At 38.7% G+C, this 20,239-nt stretch overlaps 1 protein-coding gene across 1 annotated transcript in view; it reads left to right on the top strand.

Annotated features, from left to right (window-relative positions):
- The window catches only part of TTLL7 (tubulin tyrosine ligase like 7), a 56,535-nt gene extending 48,825 nt beyond the window's left edge, over positions 1-7,710 (top strand). The window contains exons 20-21 of the mRNA XM_082312112.1: positions 3,740-3,913; positions 7,388-7,710. Of these exons, the coding sequence (XP_082168238.1) occupies positions 3,740-3,913; positions 7,388-7,508 (295 nt within the window). The 3' untranslated portion in view covers positions 7,509-7,710. The remainder of the gene's footprint in view (positions 1-3,739; positions 3,914-7,387) is intronic.
- Positions 7,711-20,239: the final 12,529 nt, after the last annotated feature.

Here is a 20,239-nt window from a genome sequence, read left to right as displayed (position 1 = left end):
CTTCAAAATCTACATTCCTGAAATCAAAGGCATTCATGTAAGGATAGGTTTGGAGAATCAGATCATAGGTATAAAATAATCTTCCCCACCCGCAAAATTTGTTCATAAAATAAGAATACAAGTGTGTAAATATGAAATATATTGCATACAAAAAGACATTTTCTCTGTAAGTATATGCAATGTATAAAGAATAGGAGGAGTTTTGATTAGCTTGCATAAGGTGGTCTAAGAGATTTATTGAAAAGGAACTGCAACACACACACATAGTATGCTGATGGATATTGTATGTACAAAGGAATCAGGTCAATATGTTCTTCACATATAGTCATTTGTCATATGTAGAGAACGCACGTAACGCACTTGTTAATTGTTTCCCAACAAAATGGGTAACAAGAAGAAGAGGGATCTGAGAGTATCCAAAAGGTCATAATTTTTTGGGGCTTTTTCACCATTATGTTCTCACTGATGAAAGCTTGTTGTTGTTGTGCAAGCTGTTAGGAGTCTCCACATTTCTTTCACTGAGGCAGGCCGTGGGAACATGCAGATGTCAGCCTTAAGATTTGCTAGATACAGGTATTGGGAGTGCAGCACACTCCAAAAGTTAAAGTAGGGTGAGATAAGGTTTCTGTGTCTCCAATCTGAAACATTTTCTTTGTATAATCCTCAGCAGCTGCAGGGTCTCTTCTTCATGCCAGCAGAGGTGTGTGAAGTCTTGAGTCCATGGTCAATTTTTATTGTCATAAAATATAATAATTACCTTCCTTTTTAATAATCCTGTTATTATTTTGAATTTTACTTTTAGTGTGCAAATCTTCTAATATACATGAAAATTTTCATTTTGGATTTTTTTTCTCTACGAAGAATAGTTTTTGTTCAAAACCTTTGAACAACTCTGCTGCTCTCTTGGCCTGGGAGAAGAGTGTCTGAGCCAGCAGAAGAGTTCAATGAAGAGTAGGATTTCTTATCTAGCAATAATTTTATTCATGCAGAACAAGACTCCGCTGACTCCAAAGCGGAGCTCAGTTCTTTGACAAAGAACCAATTCCTTGTAAGAGGAGTTGCTATGTAAAAGATTCTAAAAATACTGTAAAAGTAATATACAAGTATCCAGTATGTGCAGAGGTCACTCTGCACGTAATATACTTAATACAGAATTCACAGAAGAAAACAGAAAGGCTGTTTGTACCTTCCCAGTATGTTGTTTATTCAGTTACAAGCATCCTTCTTGCCATGTAATACACAACAGACAACTCATGACAGCACCTCTGTAACAGAGAGGCCAACTTCTCATCACTCTTCCTTAGAGTTCATTGTGGCATTTTAAAGAACAGATTGGAATAAACATAGGGCATGTGTAGAATTTGGGAAGGGCTATTAATGTGGTAATTCAGAAACAACATGCGTATACGAAAATAGACTGAGTATAGTGCTTTGATTATTCGTAAGATTATGTCTTGGGAAAAGAACAGAGCTAATAGCCTTACGGTTTCCTCTTGCTGGTTAGATCTCTGCCAGACATATGCTATTTTAGCAAAAAGAATGACCAAAGAAACAAAGAAAACCTCAGTGAAATTACCGTGATGTAGATGGTTTCATAAAGCTACATTTGTTTTACAGTATAATAAACAGAATTAATAAGAGAAAACTGGTAGAACCAGTTGACTTCAGATGGTTATAAAAAGAATAACACATAATTGACAATATTGCACAATCAAGCATAATACTCTTTTTTGGATCTGGTGAGGAGTCCATGATTTCTTACTAATGTATGGAAACTAAAGCTACAGCATAACAAATTAAGCTTCCTTAGGTACCAGTACTCTGATCCCTGTTGACTGCAGTATAATGGAGTATGAACTGAAGCTGTGTAGCACATGGAGGAGGGTGCACAGGCATATTTATAGGAAAGCTCATTAACATTCACATATATATTTCCAAATCTCAATCTTTGTTATTAGGGTAACTGTATACCACTGTGTTCATAGTCGGCTATAGTTACAGCAGGCCACATATTATTCTTCACTGATAAAATCCCTCATAAGTGGAAAGTGATCACAGACCTCAAAGCCCAGAACTTAAGGAATTTCTCAGGAGAGTTTCTTCTACAAGATTTTGGAGATTTATGGATTGAATTAGAATATAATTATGTGTAGCACTGTGAATCTGTTGAACGAATGTATTACTTAGAACTTCATCTTTCTGCTTTCTACCGACCATCACATGACTTCATGGGGAAAGAATGAAGACAATAGATTAATTTCCATCTAAAAGTACATGTTGAAAGTTCCCAGACAGGAAACAATATTGAGAAAAAGATATTAAAGAAAATAGTAGCTCTTCAAGTAGTAGAATTATTCTGTTTATGAAATGAAACAGTTTTGATGTCTTATAAACAATATTTCTTAAACAATTCATTATATGGATAATAATTAACGAGAAATGCTTGCATCACTTGAAAATTACGTGTGCAGTGGAAACTGTGTAGGACTGAACAGTTTCAGCTGGAACATATTATCTAGACTAAGGAACCAGGCTGAAAAATCCATTAGCTGTACATAGAGCTTATCTTTTAGTCATTAATGTTCATAATTCCATCCTAATACAGCATAATTTTGAAAATCTCACTAGGCAGAAGTAAGCTTGCTGGTTCTTTGATGTTGTTTTAAGGACAAACTTCCTACACTAGGGATGTGAAATCTACTGCTGATCTCAGCGGACAAGGCTAAATCATCCTGGATGTTATGTTGAAGCCAGATGCAGCAAATTTTCCTCACTCTGTGAAGTGCTTCTTTCATAAACAAACAAAAAACCTCAAGCTCACAAACCATCTGTGCTACTGGATAATGTTTTGACCAAAAAAAAGTCTTCACAGGGGCCATGTTGCCTTTAAAACAGATGTAATGATCTGTAATCTGGTCAGAATTTTGCACAAACAGAAGTGTTGAAGTATATGCAAAGGACTATTGTCATCTTCTGTGGTAAAAACATACCTGGTTTAAATTGGTATGGTAGGGTTTGGGTTTTTTTTGAAACAGAAATGGCTTTTTAAGAAAACAAAAGCATGATGGTCTGCATTTCAAAAAGGAATGCTTCTATAGATACATTTTGCAAGTTGTACTTAATTGTAGACCACCAACCCCATATGACCAGATGGAGTAATAAGTAGTATTTGAATGACTAAACTGAGAAAGTCTGCTCATATGAGCATTTGGATAAGGAAGCAGAACACATACTAATCTCCTGTAAATTAATTTCATATTTGTTTCTTAGTATCATGTACTTAAATTAGAAGAAGAGTATTATTATGCTTTGTAGACATTTAGAAATAATTTATTATTTTTATTAATTCCTTTAATATCACATCACCTTCACATTCAGGTGGTAGCCTGTTAAAAATAATAAGTATTTTTTGTTATTGCTGTTGTAAGACACATAATCAATTATGTGACAGTAAATCTTTATGTGCTAAACCTAAGTAATGGCCCTCTAAATGCTGCAGGGAACAAACCAAGTGAAAAATGGCTGTGGACATTTCACATATGAAGATTAACTTCTTAATTTGTGTTTTGGACTCAGCATCTGCCAGCATTTGTGTTAAATAGTATAGACCTTTCCTGTAAACAGGCAAGGTCGTGCTTTTTTTCTCGTTCCTCTATTGTTAATTCTGATATAAAGCAGTAAAGCTCTCACATTGCAATTTGTGACAGAAAACATGAAGTCATGTCTTTTTCCATAACAGGAGCTCTTGGGAAACCATATTCAGTAAAAGCACAGAGGTGGTGACTCCTGAGCAACTCCAGTGTTGCCAACGAATAGTACAGCTTTGTAAACACTGCCTGCTGGTGGTTTACAAATATTCATCAGATTCAAGAGGATCCCCAACTGGAATTAGCCCCCACTGGGATGATACAAGGTATACATTTCAAAATTCTCTTCCTAAATTATAAGTACAAAGGATAATATTGGAACAGGTTTCAGTCTATGTTGCTACTACTACAGTTCTCTTTAGGCCTAGTTCACTATATATTTAAAAAAAAAAAGGCAAAGCTCCCAACATTTCCCTTGATCCTGAGTTTCCATTGTTCTAATCTCTCTAGCCCACTCATGAAGTGCTGCTAAAAGACAACTAGATATACACATTTTGTGTGAAACTACACTTATTAAAGTCTTGGTTGCCTACTGCCCGAGTAGCTGCAGCAAAGGCTTTCCATAAAGTGAACTGAAAATTTCCTTTCTTCCCCTTCTCAGATCCCTCAAAGTCACTGATTCCAGATTTGCATTCCTAGAGGTATCCTAACATGTATGATACTTCTGGCTTCACATTCGCAGTGGGATGCTATAGGGGCACAGCTCCAGCCAAGAGTCAGGTAAGTGCCATCTGATTTACTGTATTGCACAGTTTTGCAAAGTTGATTTCCAAAACCTACAGATTGAAAGTTTCATTATTTCATCTTGCAGAGCATAAATATGTTTTCAAACCTTGCAAAACAGCATCATATAGTAAAAAAATTATTTGGCACTTACCCGATTCTCCATGGGCTGGTTTATTTCTCCAACTGGATACAATAGGGACTATAATATTGTCAGTATAGGGATTACTGAAAATGCTCCAACTGTGGGAGTCAACGATCTGCAATTTAACAGTCGTAGGTGGAGAATTAAATGTAAGTTTCAAATTACTTGGGTTCCAAATTCTATCCATAATGGCAATTTGAATTATTACGTATATAAACTTACAAATGCTTTGTTTATATAAAATATCTTACAGACATTATTTCATAGAGGGGCTTTATGAGTTAAACATTACGTGAAAAGTAAACCTTTGATATATTATCTGTTAAGCTTATTTTATGACTTAATTGCTTACTTGCTATATCTCAGACTAGTTATTTGATACACTGAACCCATTTGTTATTGTCATATGGATCTTAAGGCACTCTGACATAATTTAAAACCAACCAGAAACTGAATTTGTTTGGTCATAGCAAAAGTAGGTTAGCCACAAAACAAATCATATTCAATATTAACATCTACTGAGCTATAGCAGGACTATGGTAAAGTCATCTGGATTAGCTAAGACAAGAAAATCTTCAACCTTGAAGTTTTTATTGCTTTTACTGTTAATACTGCAGAAAATTTTTCACTGTGTCCAACCACAAACTATTGAAACTGATTGGATTACTCTAGTGTACTGCAGCTAACAGGCTTGCATTTGGAAAGCAGTGAAAGGGATGGTCCAATAGAACTTTCTCATCTCCAGTTTCTGTGTTTCTTTGGATGCTGAATGGAAGTTTATTCATAAATTTCACAGGCTAGAGGAATCTAAGCCCTCTATATCCTGAATATCAGTATGTCTTCAGCAATGGAGAGTCATGACAACTCTGATGGATTAAAGTTACAGTTTTTATATTAATCTCCACAAATGTTACCTCTATACTGTGGAGACAGCAATATGCTAGTTAACCACGATATTCTGAATTTGTGAAATGAAAGATACATATGGAAATAAATGCTCTTGCCCATTATGCCCCACAATTTTAAGGTAACAAACTATTTTTCTAGAAATGGGAGAACCACAATACTTTTACTTTTCATCTACATTTCTGTTTTTAAATGATACAAGACTCTGCACTACTAATAATAGTTTTCTTGAGTCTCTGTAAAATTGTGTGAAGTGCAAGAAGAGATCAGAGTATAATTTAATAAATGTAAAAGACGTAAATTTTTTCAAGACTTTATAAAACTAATTTGAAGAACTTTGTTTTTTCTGAGCACAAACCAATTTTTTGTTTTATTTGTGTTTATGAAACAAATGTTTGTGAAACTAAAGCTTTCAAAGATTACAAATAGGTACCTCTTTAGCTGGGAAAATTTATTTGTACAGGGAGAGAGAAAAAGATAATGAAAGCAGCCACAGAGTTCTTTTTTCACTTTTCACATTTTTTCTCAATCCCATCTCCTAGCTGTAAATTCACTGTATGTCATGAAGAGAATGAATAGGAGTATTAATGTAAATGTGTATTATTGTCATTTTTTTCCCCTCACAAAATTAAAAGTGTAAAGTGTAAAGAAAACAATAGGAGAGCTCAAAAACTATACCAAAATCTCTTTAAAATAATAGCTAAAATCAAACTGTGTAAAAAGTCAGACTTTTCATATTTTGATAAATTCACCTGTGTTACAGAATTAAAAAAAACAAAAACATCTGCTGCTAGATCCTTACAGCTTGCTAAGTGATCTTATCTATTACATGGCATGTTCTCTGGGAAGCATTAGAGTTTTTTACTGTATTGTCAAGCACAGGTAGGACTCAGTCTGGTGATGTAGTGAACTGTCAAGCTCACCACCAACCCGTACCAATCTGACTTTATTTTTTTTTGTAAATTGTTTAAAAAATATTTTGGTGATAATATTTTTATAACAGCTTTTCTCAAAGCTTAAACAAACCAAATGTGTACACTTTCTTAAATAGATTGTCTCCCATTGACAGTTTGATGCTGTTTCTATCCATGTGATTAGTAGGATCAGTCTTTTAACTTATTAATCATTAATCAATATGATTCACTAGAATAGTGCAACAATTTTTAAGCAATAATTTGTACAAAGTGTTGTGTTAATCCATCCTAACATTGACATAATTCATGATGAAATTCTGATTTAGTCTGGATGTTATTTTTGCACACTTACTGTGCTCATCTAATGACTTCTGCAATTAACTATTAGGAAATGATAACATGAAAAGATTTAAGAGTGAATATTAGGCATTTGACAAATTATTGTTTGTAGTATTACATAAAATACAGGCTATATAGTTGCCTGAATTTAGAAGGTAAATAGTCACTGATGTGACTTACTAGGTTGTAGCATCATTTTTTCTTGCTTTACTAGAGTAGTGATGATAGCATGTCTATTTTTAGAGAATTAGAGCTGGAAACCAAAGCTGAAAATTTCTGTTTTTTCCCTAATCAACTTTTTTTACAACTTAACTTTTTATAAGCTGGTTAACATCAATTAAAGTTTTAACCCAGTTTAAATTGAATAAATAGTACTATAATAACAGAGAACAATGGGTGAAGTATTAATTTTTGGTAGCAGTGTTACACAGGATGCCGTTGTTTTATTTACCCACTCGCTTTAAACATAAAGGACTGGAAAGACGTTGATTCTCGTGCAACATCTTGAAATTTTGCTAAGAGTTTCTCTGAGTTTAGGTCTGTTTCCTGAGTTAGCTAGTGCCTAATGCCCTGTATGTTTTGCAAAGAGAATTTATTGTACACAATTTCTTGCATAAAATGATTTTAAGGTATGGCGTATGAACAACTAGTTCTTTTGCTCTTGAATGTCACTTTGCCTGTAAACTCTGTTACGTTTTTCATATCCTTTCTAGGTATTTATTGCCAGGACCTTCACTGTTCATCATGAAATCATCCTCGTCTAACCTTAGCTGCAGTTCGTCTGGAATGCCTCGCCCTAACATTTTGTTCACACACAGATACAGTCACTTGTGAAGCAAAAGGAAAGTTACTGTTCTTTGTAAATAATGGCACTCCATTTTTTTTCAAATTAAAATTTGTGATGGAGCTGAATATAAGCACTGTTATACATTTACTACCATATTATGACAACATTTAGCTGAAAACCTACTGTAAAAGCATAGCTTTTCTGGAAATGTAATAAACCTTGTTAAGTTGTTTACACACACATGTGAATGTGTAGATCTTGCTAGGTTTATAAGTAATTCCTTCCTACTAGAAATGTTATTTTTGCTGCAGAATATATAAAATGGAATTGATCTTGAAGATCCTATTACAGTGTTACATTATTTTGTAAGTACAATAGTTTGACTTGAATATTATTTATTGTAAAGTATACTATTTATTGTCTCAAATGTAATTGATCCTTTAACAAGGAAGATGATTAAAAAACTGTAGAACAGTAAAACCGCAACAGTCATCAAAAATAATCTGATCATTTCTTGGAAATGTTTAAAATAATACCCAAAACTCTGTAAGCCAAACCTAAAGCAGACATCTTTTATTTCTCCTCTGAAATTACAAGATCTATTTAATGCTGCTATTTTTCTTAAAGGAACATGTTATAGTATCTTTTAGTCAAAGTGAAGGCATATAGCACACAAACAGTAAAAATATCAGTTTAGGCATTCCGTTTCTAATTGGATCCTTGTAATAAGACAGAAGCCAATGTTTATTACCAGATTTTCATTCACATTACCTATGTCCTGTGCCTTTAGGTTTCCTTTGGGAGCAAGCAGTCATCTCCAACTCGCACAAGCATGCATAGTGCATAGATTTTCTGTTTTACTGCCCAAGTGGTAAAGCAGACATTTTTAGGAAATACTGCAGCTATAATGTATTATTTCAACCTTAAACTAATTGGTTTGTTGTAGTATTTAGCATACAATCCAGCACCTACTGTAGAATGTATCCTTGCAATGGACAGTATTTTCTAGATCGCTGACACCTTTAAATGTTGGAAATCTAATTCATTAGAAAGCTCTCATTCAGATTCAACTTCCTGGGCCTGGCTGAAGGGCACAAAAAGAAAATGAGCCAGAGCAGGAGCCTACTATTAACAGGACTTGTAACCTGAAAACATCATTCAGGTTTTGCTACATACACACATTCACCCCACTCAGCATTGCGCCATATGAGCCTTATTCATTATAGAAATAATTATTAAAAAAATCAGTTAATCTAGATTTTAAAATGAATTAAGTTTTTTAACTGAGTAAAGAACAGAGTAGTTATTATTTACCAAAGACTTGTTTACTTACCAATCATGTAACCCTGAAACGTGTTTGTAAAGTATCAATATATTTCAGGTATACTTACTTAAAAAAATAATTTGGGGGCTAATTATCCTCAGGAGCAAGTATGTTAGAGGTTTTTGATATCCAGGTATTTAAGACAGATTTAAGAGACTTTAAGAGATTTGAGACTGAAGTTGTCTGGAAATGATTTTTTAAAATTTTAGTCATAGCATGTATAAAACTAGGAATTTGGATGAGATTTTTGATGCCTGTGCTGTAGTGCCTCAGCTCTAGAACCGCAGGATATATGATAATGAGACTATTTGTAAACAATTTAAAACACCTCTTGAGAACAACCAGATATAAGCAGTCTTCTGGTCTGGAAAAGTCCTTTTCATTTTTGTGGTAATACTAGTTTAGTAATAGAATATGTTCACATTAATTGTATATCTCTTTTGGCCCACACCGTGACTACTGATAAAGCATACTATGGTTATCTGTAAGACCTAATAAAAGCTGTAAATTCTCTCTTCTTGGGGGAGGCTTCCATTGTATTCTGCTTTTGGCCATAAGGATAAAACCAGCTTCCAGCTTAGCTTGCCAGACTCTAACAGAGCCTTAGGATAGTAGGTTCACATGCCCTTTTTTCCCCCTTTTTTTCTTCATTTAAACTACATTATGATCTCTGTTCTCAGAAGCCAGTGCTGGGACAGGTCAAGCTGTATAGAATACTATGCCGGCAGAACGAGGGCTACTAACCATACCTGTGTGGTATGGACAGATCTAGAAAAAAAAATGAATTTAGCATGTACAAAAGTGGACCAGGTGGTTGGTTTACGTCTGACGTTACTTAATATATTCCTATTTCTGAGAACCTTTCCTGAAGTGGTACTGTGCTCCTAATAGTGTGTGAATCAATACTTTCAATAAATGTAATGCTGCACTTTCCTGCCAGCTCCTCAGAACAAGTGTTATGGTCTATGGGGGAATTATGGGCTGCACCTACAGTCCGACTCCAGACAGTGCCATACGTGGAAGCATTTACCCCTTTTCTTCTGCAAAACAGCAGCATTTCCTTCGTGATCAGGTAAGTAAGTGGTCCTAGTAAATGAGCCTCTAAATAGTAATTAGTTCTGGCCTTGGGCTCTTACAAGCACCACTGCGGCTGAACCTTCAGCCTGACGACCAGCGCATCTGCTCACCCCTCATCTTAGCCCCACCATCAAACCTTTAGGGACAGGGTTTAGTGGCGGGCTTGGCAGCGCTAGGGTAACGGTTGGACTTGATGATCTTAAAGGTCTTTTCCAACCTAAACGATTCTATGAAGCAGCTAATTAATCAAACATGCAGGTGAGACCAAACTCCTAAATGCCTTTCATGGTGCAACAGGATCTCAAGTGTCTTTCCAAGCTGTATGAGAGTTGTAATTAGAAGGAAAAGAACACAGATGATTTCTTTTCTATAGGCTGATTTTTACCCATTTAAGACATGAATAAAATAAGGCAATGCGTTTCGTAATGGTGTACGGTAATCTTAGTAACTTAAAGGGAATCGCTCTAATACAGAAACAAGGCGCTCAGCAGCTTTAGCGTGGGAGCCGTGGGGTCCCGGGCTGACAGCAGCCCCCGCGTGCCCCCGCGGCCGCCCCGCCGAAACGGGGCGCGAGCAGCCCGCGCGCCCCTGAGGCGGAGGCCCCGCCCCCGGCGCCCGGCGGGAAGCGCGGCGGCGCGTGCCGCCGAGGTGTGAGGACAGCCCGGGGCGGCTGGGTTCCCCCGCCAAGTTGCGTCAGTAACGGGCTCTCCAGAAACCCACTGACGTTTAGGCAAAAATGTCGTCCTTTGCTGGAGACTTTTATTTTCAGTTACATTCGTAGAGCAGCCCGGAAGCGCGGGCGGTGGGGTCGCGCCGGCCTGGCGCCGCCCGGCCTTCCTGCCGCCCGGCGGCGGGAGCGGGGCTCGGCAGCCGCGCTCGGGCGCTCCCCTCCGTGAGGAGACGGCAGCAGGTAAGGCTCCGGGGTGCCTCGGTCCCGGCGCTTCCTCGGCGCGGGGGCAACTTCGTACCGCAGCTCCTCGGGTAGCACGAAGGCGCCAGGCTGCGGGTAACCATAGCGGCCACCGAAGATGCCTGTTCCCCGTGTCCGCTGTCTTGAAATAAGCGCGCGTCGATAACGGTGCAGTTGTGGCAAGCTCGCGTGTTGAGTAGGGGTTTGGAAGGAGCCTGCTCGGGAGCGACCGTCGCAACGTGGATGCTGGTTTGCTGCTTTGCGCCCTGGTTCTCGCACGATGCTAGTGCGAGGGCAGGGTGAGCAGCTGTAGGGATGGGCCCAGAAATGCCGGTTATGAAACCCTGCAAAGACTTATTTGTGGTGTGAAACAGCTCTTATCCTGTGAGAGCATGGCCTGATGGCATCTGCTCTTCTAGGCTTTACTGGAGAAAAATACCTGCTGAAGTCTGCAGGCGTTGCATTCATTAGGGCCGTGAAACAGGCTCCCAGGGCTGACCAGAAAGGTCCAGGGCTTTCTGCAGCAGGATGCTGCAGGTCCAAATCTGTACCTTGCCTGGGTAAATCTGTACCTTGCTGTGTTATCAATGTGGCCAGACCTGTTCAGTGCCTGAGGATGTGGAGTTTTCTGCTAAAAAAAAAAAAAAAAAGTGCTTCTCTGGGTCTTGGTAACAAGCTTGGGAGTCCAAATACAAAGGCCAAAGAGCAAGGAAAATACTTTTTCAAAAGTATGGCTTGCTGAAGTAATGTTAAAGGAAACGTTACTTAAAATACCTTGTAAGAATACCGGTTTGGTATATCTCAGCCTTGGGTTAATGTCTTGTCTAGAAAGCAATGTCTTGTCCTTGTTATGGGAAAATTAGTCTCTAATTGTTGATTGTCTGTACAGGAAAGTAAACAAATTAATCAGGTTTTAAAACTACATCTGCATCGTTCCTTAGCTGGGCTAGGATTTCTAGAACAAATTCAGTTTTTTAAATATAAGCCTATACGTTTACAGGTTTTGACTTTTCCTGTATATTCAAGTGAAAAGACTGAATTGCATTGCCAGTTATAACATCTAATTTAGGTGTTAGCAAATGTGAATATTTGCAAGTTAGGTTTGCATGCAGTGTTAAAACAGTTAATTCGAAGCTGTTGCATTTGTTCCCATTTTCAGGAGAAAATAATTTGCTGTTAAATGGAAAATCTTATTGGAAAATCTTTCATTCCAGCATTTGCTAAAAACATTTGTAATTTTTTCTGTATGTGGTAAAATTCCCACGCATTAGTTGTTATTCTGCATCTGTATTCTTTGTTCTCTGCCAGCCCCCTCTGTGCAGTTCCCTACGTTGTTGAAATTGCTTGTTATTGTAGGAGAGTCTTTGTTGGTATGTAAATACCTGTAGCACTTTAGGACTCTTAAGGAAATCAGGGATAATTTTACCATTTACGTATATGGAACAGGAGAAGATTTTGCTTGTTGGGGAGCAAGACAGATACATTCTTGGTGGTTTTTTTTTTTTTTTTTAATATATCCTCATTTCTTCTTTTAAAACAAAAGGCAACATTTACTTAGTAAGGAGAACTGAACTTAGAACTGCCTTCCTTTCACTACAGATGTTACTACTCATACGATAATATAATACAGTTAAAACTGCTGTATATGGCCTGTAAATGCCCCTTGAACAGGCCTGCCTGCTCTTAGTGCCACAGAGCCGAGGGGAGCCTGGACCCGGCTGAAATGGTGGCTGACATGGATGCCCGGAATCTGCTTGGTATGCCATGCTGGCTCTGGTGGCTGCAGAGCGGTCGGTCACCCTCTGCGCCTGCCCCTGTCAGGAGTTATTAGCAGCAGTACGAAGGGTTGGAGAGCGTAGGGAAGTGACCCATACCTGCCCTTCCTGCTGCGCCCTCATCAAACCACTGCTCACGGCTACTGTCACACAGTTTTGCTCAGCATCGTCACACAGCGCGCTGGTGCAGTGGGGTTTGGCAGCATAGGCAGTTCACTTGCTGCAAAGCACTGGCTTTGAAGGCTGAGGGTGGCAGTCATGAAGTAGAGCAGAGCCCAAAAAGGCTATGAGAAGTCGAGACATCTGGTGAGAAAATGCGTTATCCTGGAGTAGGTTTCACATTAAAGGTTTTCCTTGTGCCCATCTTTGTGCAAATTATTTGCTCTGTCACAGCAGAACAAAAGACCGTTTCATTTAATGCTATGTATGATTTTTAACTGAGTGGCATAGTGTCATCTGATCGTCTATAGCATTATCCCTACTCAGTTATTCCTGCCACAATTCCCCACAATCCACTATCTCTCTTAGAAGCTTCTCAGAAGGACATAGAGGACCCTATTTTCTAAATAGAAGCTTTCCATTTCAAGATTAAAAAAAAAGTCAGGCAGTACCTGTATTGCAAAATTCTACGTAGTGCACAGGTTTCTTGATCTGACTCGGGTATCAGAAGCACTCTGGTTGTCATTGCACAAGAGAGATGGGACTAATTTACTTTTTGCAAAGAGAAATGTAGCTCTGAGTGACGCACAAGTGGACACGGCAATACTCAGCAATGGTGCATCTGGCACAAGAAGAGGCAGAGGTGAGAACTCAGTATGTGTTTCCAGGAGCGTGTACCTGCGCCCCAAGCAGCCCTTGCGCGTAGGCATCTCTCTGCTGAGTGCCGAGTGCTCTCAGCTCTCGCTGAAGTTCCCTCCTTGCAGCTCTGACCTCGCTTGCTCTGCCAGAGGCTTGGGGGCCACATAAAGCTGCAGGTTTCATTAGTACAGGTGTTTGTTTGGTAAAATAGCCGATATGCAATGTCTCTTACAAAGGCAGTAAATTAGTCAGACAACTAAACGTTGCTAAGGAGAAGTAAATTGTCCTGTGCAGAGATCTGTACTTTCTCTGGTACCTAATGAGTTAGGGGGCATTGTGCAGTGTAGAAGTATTTCTTGTAACTGACCATGTGGATAAATAGTCGGCAATCTCAGGGATACCTCAGGCTTGGAAGAGTTGGACTTTCTTCCAGCCCAGCTACCCTTTTCCATTCAGCCCTCTTAGATGATTGCAGGCGTTCTGCTGAGTAAGGTCACTGGGCACACAGCCTCTTCTCTCCCCGTGCAGCGTTTGTGCTGTTCATGGGAGGGAGCTTTCTTTTTCACAATTGTGTAGGATTCAAGCCATCTGATTTCTTTTATTCTGATTCAGAGAATGAATAAAGTAGCTGCATCAAAATGACACAGTACTAGACAAATATGCTATAGGGCGGTTTAAGTTTAGTCACATTGTTCTTGGTTGCTTGGATGTTTAATACATTATGCAACCAGAAGCAATTGAGAAAGCTTACTGGCGTAGTGAAAAATAAGTTCCTCTGGCACTTAAAATAATTTCTTCCAGCATTGGTAAGCTGGACCTGACATCATCTTTCCAATCTTTAATTTACTTAATATGTGGGATGATTTGCCAGATTAATCAGCATGATTGCCTACAGCTGTGTGGTTGGGTTATACTCAGGGTGCACTAAACCTCACTATGCCACATGCCAAGTATAGAGTTTGTGCATACCTTTATTTCTGTCTGTAGTTGTTTCAGACTGTGCGTTCCTCTCCTGTCACCCCATCCTCTGGTTTTGTTTTGAAACAGGGGATGTGAACCAGACCCAGCTCCTTAAATTCCTTCAGCCATGACATGCCTTTCGACATACTGAGAAGCTAAACGCTTTGCTCAACAGGTGTGGCACTGTGTATGACAGTACTGGTCACAACTGGTGAATAATGGGAACATAGGTAGCAAGAGAATTTTTTTTTGAAAAGCAGTGTACAGTGCAGTAGTTTTATACTTACCGGCTTACAAGCCACTGGTACCTGGCTTGCACACATCGTTAGAGCTGCCAGAGTAGTGTGGCTGTTCGCTCGGTAGAGAAAGGTGCCGCTAGCGCAGACCGTTCTTTCTGAACTGTGAAAGTCTGCAGTTTTTCTTCCCTTCCTTTCCCCTGCCCCCCCCCCCTCCCCCCCCCGCCTGCTCAGGTGAAGGAAACAGTAAGCACTGTATGTCTTAGAACTTCCAAATGTTAACAAATCTGGGTTTGAGGAAAAAGCTTTAATAGCGATATGAATGATCATCTAATGTGAATCAGTGTTCAAACTATCCCAGTATATGTTCTTAACTGTGTTCGAATACAAATATTTTTATAGAAAATATGTTTGATTTGCCCAAACACTATCAATTAATATATAGCAGGCAGAGATGTTACGAAGTATATCTTCTTTCAAGTACATAAACACATGTATTATTAGTGGTAATAGAAAACCTACTTAGGATTAGAAAGCTGAAGTAATTGGACGGCTACTCTTATTTGAGAAACACCCACGTTTGGAAGAAGCTTGGCTCTCAGATGAGCTTTTGGAATGATGGGATCTATTTCACAGTAATTTTTTTTCTCCTGTACAGACTGCAACAACACGGTGGGGATAGCTTTACTGGCTATTACAGTCAAGTCAAGTAAGTGAAATTGGTATACACTTTTGTTTTAGTTGGCTGCCGTATAGCATGTTCTACAATTCTAGGAGGACAATTGTATATCTTTTTTTGTATCAACAATGATAACAACATCCAGTAATGCTAATATGCATATTGTCGTGTCAGCATTTTTGTTATTTAGGAATTTGTATCTCACCTGAGTTGCAGTTTAGCTTGCAGAGCCTCAGCAGGAAGTATAGCACTGTACTGTAATCACTTAATCAACAATAAATTGTACTTTACTGTGTTATGCCCTTGTGCTTTACTCTTTTTAAAGAAAACATTCTATCTTTCAGAAGCAACTTTGCTTTCATTGCATATCTACTGATGAACCATCACTCTTCAATATAGTGTAGTAATTGGAGTCTAGTAATGCTCCCTTCTTGTGTCCGTACCGTATAAAATTTAATATCAAGTTTTGCTGTTCTGTGGGGCGGAATGGTTTCACAGGTTGGTTTTGTTGGTCTTAAACTACTGAGTGTCAAGATTATTTCTAGTTCTGGGAACTGTATGTGGAAATCTGAAAGCAACTGAGCCATACAACAAAGCACCAATGCAGACTGCAGACTGCGCGCTGTCGTGCTGCCTGTGCAGCGTTCTGTCTCGCCTCCGGTCCTCCACAGATGTCAGTAAGGTCACCAGTTACGCTGCACGCGGTAGCCCGCGTTTCCGATAGCAAAGACGCTGATAGCAGGGCCTGTGTCAGGGAGAGTTTGTGATCTGCAGGAAGTCCCCTTCCTCCAGTCCCTCTAATGCTGGGTTTTGTTTGTATTTTGGTTCTGTAAGTCTGTGTGGGCAAGCTTATAAAAAATAATTCTCCTTTCTGAGAAAGGAGGGCTGTCTCAGGCTGCAGGGTATGCTTGTTCAAAACACCAGTGAAATAATCCATTTCCAACCTCAAGCCCTTCAGCACAGAGGACTAAGGTTTTGTGGTGCCATGGCAATAAAGGAATTACTTCAGCGCTACTGATGATGATTTTTCTTAACTATTATTATTATTATTACTGTTTTCTGCAAAATCGCTGGGGAAGGGAGGGAGATTTTTCCCAACTTAACTTTTTCTTGTTGCCAAGGTCAAGTGAGAAAGCAATCTAGAAATAATTACACCAGCCTTTTTGTACTGGTATTTATTGGTTACTAGGAAAAATTTCTTCTGGAAGCTTTAATTCCTGTGGACACTCTTTCTTTTTAATCAAATGGTGCAAACAACCCTACCCCTACTTAACTGAGGAGCAATTCTTAGGATAACAATATTTTTCTACAAATTAATATCAAGTAAGTACCTAGATATATTTTTTTTTTTAAAACCTTGTGTTATTTTAGCAGGTGGAATATAAGGGCCAGCAGCATTTGTGCAGTCAGATATTGTCAGACAGTAGTTTGAGAAGCGTTCATCTACAGGAACTACGAGACAGCTAGGCATGCACCAAGCCCTTCAGGGTTGGTGTCTCTGCCCTCACAGGTAACCAAAGGCAAACCCAGCCCTGCTCTGCAGCTGCCCGGCTGTCCCTTCCCGGGAGCAACGGGAGGCTGTGAGAGCTGTGGTCAGCCAAGCTGCTGAGGAGACAGGCCTGGGCAGCAGGAGCGAATGGGTATAAGCTATCAGTAGTAGGCTGGCAGGTTGCAAGGAAATCTGTTGTGATGGTTTCTGGAAAACACTATGCTTTGAATCAAGTTCAGTCAGGCTCCACTGGGTTCTAATGTTTCTCAGGCTGAGTAGTTGCTAATATGAGGGCTTCTTTTTGAAGCATGGTGAGTGGCACTTAGTAAAAAATACTTTCAGGATCAAGCCTGTAATTGTCACATACAAAAATACAAATCAAAGGTGGCATCCTTAAGTTTATCCATTTTTAAAAGCAGTTTGCTTTTCCTACATATTTTGAGTTGTGTAGTATCACATGAAAATTACATTTTTAGCATCTTTTTATAATGCAACATAAAATAGGAGTGTTACTGAAGAGTCCAAAGCATCGTATAACTTGTATGAACTAAGTATGTCACAGATAATTTGGGGATTAACTTGCAAACCTAATTCATGTAATCTTAGTGATATGGGGAACTTGCAATTGTTTGGAATAGAAAAAGGCAGATTATCAGAGGAATAGAAAAGCCAAGTTTTTTCTAATTACTGCTCTAGCTAAGGAAGAAAAACCCAAACTCTTCTCAGGCTCCCCCCAAAGGAGTTCTCTAGTTTAAACTAGTAATTGCAATTAAGAACATCAAGAAAAAGAATTATATAATGCTGCTCCATTTTGCTATTAAAAGCTTAAACTTTTTCTCCGTTAAAATTGAAAGAGGAAAAAAAGAAATCCAAAAAGGATTTAATTAACTAGTAAACTTGAGTGTTTATCAACTGTAAAAACGATTTGATTTCCATAGCAATAAGGTATAAGTCAACTTGCAGATTTTAAAGATCAAAGTTAAAATAATTACAAAAACAGTGATTGGCTATTTATTTATTTATATTTTTAATTGAATTTTTAAAGCTCGGTATTTCAGGATATTTTTTCCCCACTTACTATGGGTTACTGGGATTTGGTATTTAACCTTGCATTTATTCTGTAAGCTGTAAATTAAAAAGCTAAATAATCTGTGTGACCCTTAATAAAACCTCAGTGGTAGAAAGTTGCTCTCAGATATATCAGTTGTGTCGAGGGACTGTAACCAGCAAATTTCTGCCTTCTGTTCACATTTGGGCTCAACTGTAACTGAAATTGTTTCAGTTAAGGTGTAGTTCAGATCAGAAACAGTGTATTAACCGGTCTGAACTGTGAAGGGTCATGGAGGTAACAGGCTGCATCCTGCCAGCTGCAGAGAGCTCCAACCTGGAAGAGTGAACGGAGCCTTAATTTTCCCTTCCTCTTGGTTTCCAGGCTGCGGCAGCTTCTTTCCCGCTCTCTGGAGCTGTCTTGCAGGGTAGCAGAAATGGAAGAGGAGTGGGATGCTGAGCTGTAGGGGCTGGTCCTTCCAGGGGATCAGGAGACAATTTATAGTGTCAAGTAGAAAATTGAAAATTGCCTTGCAGTTTGTCGGGGTTGGTTTCCAGAGAGATGCAGAAGTATTCCGTGGAACAAGTGATTTTCCAAAGTTGGGGCGGGATGCATAGACATCACTGTGACTCTTCCCATGTTGGCAAGCATTAGACCTAAACTTGTGTCAAGTATTTGAAAGACTGAGCCCTTACACGTTGCAGTGCAGTTTTAAAATGTCCTTGCCTGTGTTGTAGTTGATCTCACAAGTGACAAGTCTGTATCTGAGGGTAGCAGAAAGCTAAAAATGTTTGTTCTGCGATTAGTTTGTGGGAATTCATATACTTTTCCTTTAGAGCAGCACTGTCTTCTGCCTGACACAAAGAGATTGCACAACCCTCGTTAAGGCGCTGGCAGGCAGTATTCAAGTGAGGAACAAAGAATTACGGCTGTATAGCAAATTGCAAGAGTACCCAGTGAAAGCATTTGAGCAGTGAGCGTAGATACCAAACACTTCAGCTGTGATCCACAAGGTTTGTTCTTGCACTAAGCCCACGTATCTCCTCCTTGGTTTTTGTCCTGAGGTACTGTGAAGTAGTATTGATCTGATACTAGGGTTGAGTCGAATGTTTCCTAGGTTCATTTTGCTATCCAAGGCGTGGTCCTACAGCTGCATCCTTGCGGCCAGAGTTCTGAAGCTGCTTGCAGGAGGAGGGGGCCGAGAAGTGCTGCAGCAGACTGTTTCTCGAGGTCCTCCCATAACTCTTCACATCTGTTGATTTGGGGCCAGTTTTAAGTTTCATGTTAGATGTGCTTGTTTGACATCTGATTCAAATTTGAATTATCAGTAATTGATTTTGTTATTTTTATTTAATGCAGATAATATTTTAAATAGGCAATAGTTAGATCTTATTTTAAAATTGTTCTTTCCACTGTGATAATTTGTCTTTGTGTTACTAATGACCATCTTTTGTCTTCTATAATGTTATAACCTTAGTTTTTCATACCCTCAGATTTTCATAGTGGTGCTCTTGATATCAAACAGTTTCCATTATTGCAGCTTATCTGATATACTTTCCCTGAAATACACTATTGTTTTGATTTTGTTGCATGTTGCAAAGGTAGACATAGTGCAGTTAGTTAAAACAGTTAAATTTCTGCTCCAGAGGTGTGGGGCTGCTTATGAATTACTCAGTTTGTTTTCACCATTCATGACTTCGGCAGAATTGTTTGAAGTATGGCTCCATTAATCTCTCGTCACTATTTATATGTAACAATTAGTTTAAAATTTCACTCATCAGGATAGCTGCATTAACTATAACATCTTCTAGTTACTCCTGGGGCAGCAGCTGTACTGGGAATACTAATCAAATGGCATGGTCACAACAATTCTCCTGCTATTACTCTGTTCTGTGTATGAACGCAGAATTTAGCTACACAATTTCCCTCACGGATTTTTAGGGAAGTTTTAAAGATGCTAAGAAACTCTCATCTGATTTAACTCTCTCATCTCCTGGTGTGATATCCATTGATTTAGAGATTAGGTGGTTACATCTGGATCATGCAGGATAAAGAGCTTTTTGAAAGACAGTAGAAGATGAGATTTTTCTAAATATCCGTAATTTTTTTCAGTAGCTACTTTTTTGTATGATTATGCAAAATCTATGTTTTTCTTTATTTGTTGTTCACAGAAAAAGGAGGACAAAGCTTTCAAACTGTAGTGGCTAAAATTATATGCCAAAAACATATTAATATGTCTCAGTAAAAGAGAAAGGATTTAAAGGTGTTAAGCATTTCATTTTGCACCACTGAAATCCGAGAGAGCTGTAAGTGTTCTCCTATGTTAATAATGAATAACTCTCATCTACTTTTACACATGTAGGTTTGAATGCTTTATTTTAGGTGCTTATTTTGAGAAGATTGTCCTTTTGTTGATTGGACTTATTCACAAAAATAAATGGAGAAAAAGTATTTGCCCTCCTTTAGTACTGGTAAGCCCATG

The sequence above is a fragment of the Platalea leucorodia genome, assembly GCF_965183815.1.
Source record: "Platalea leucorodia genome assembly, chromosome: 5".
In the NCBI taxonomy this organism is placed as follows: Eukaryota; Metazoa; Chordata; class Aves; order Pelecaniformes; family Threskiornithidae; genus Platalea; species Platalea leucorodia.
The sequence above is the reverse complement of the archived record's forward strand: the minus strand, read 5'-3'. Positions and strand labels throughout refer to the sequence as shown.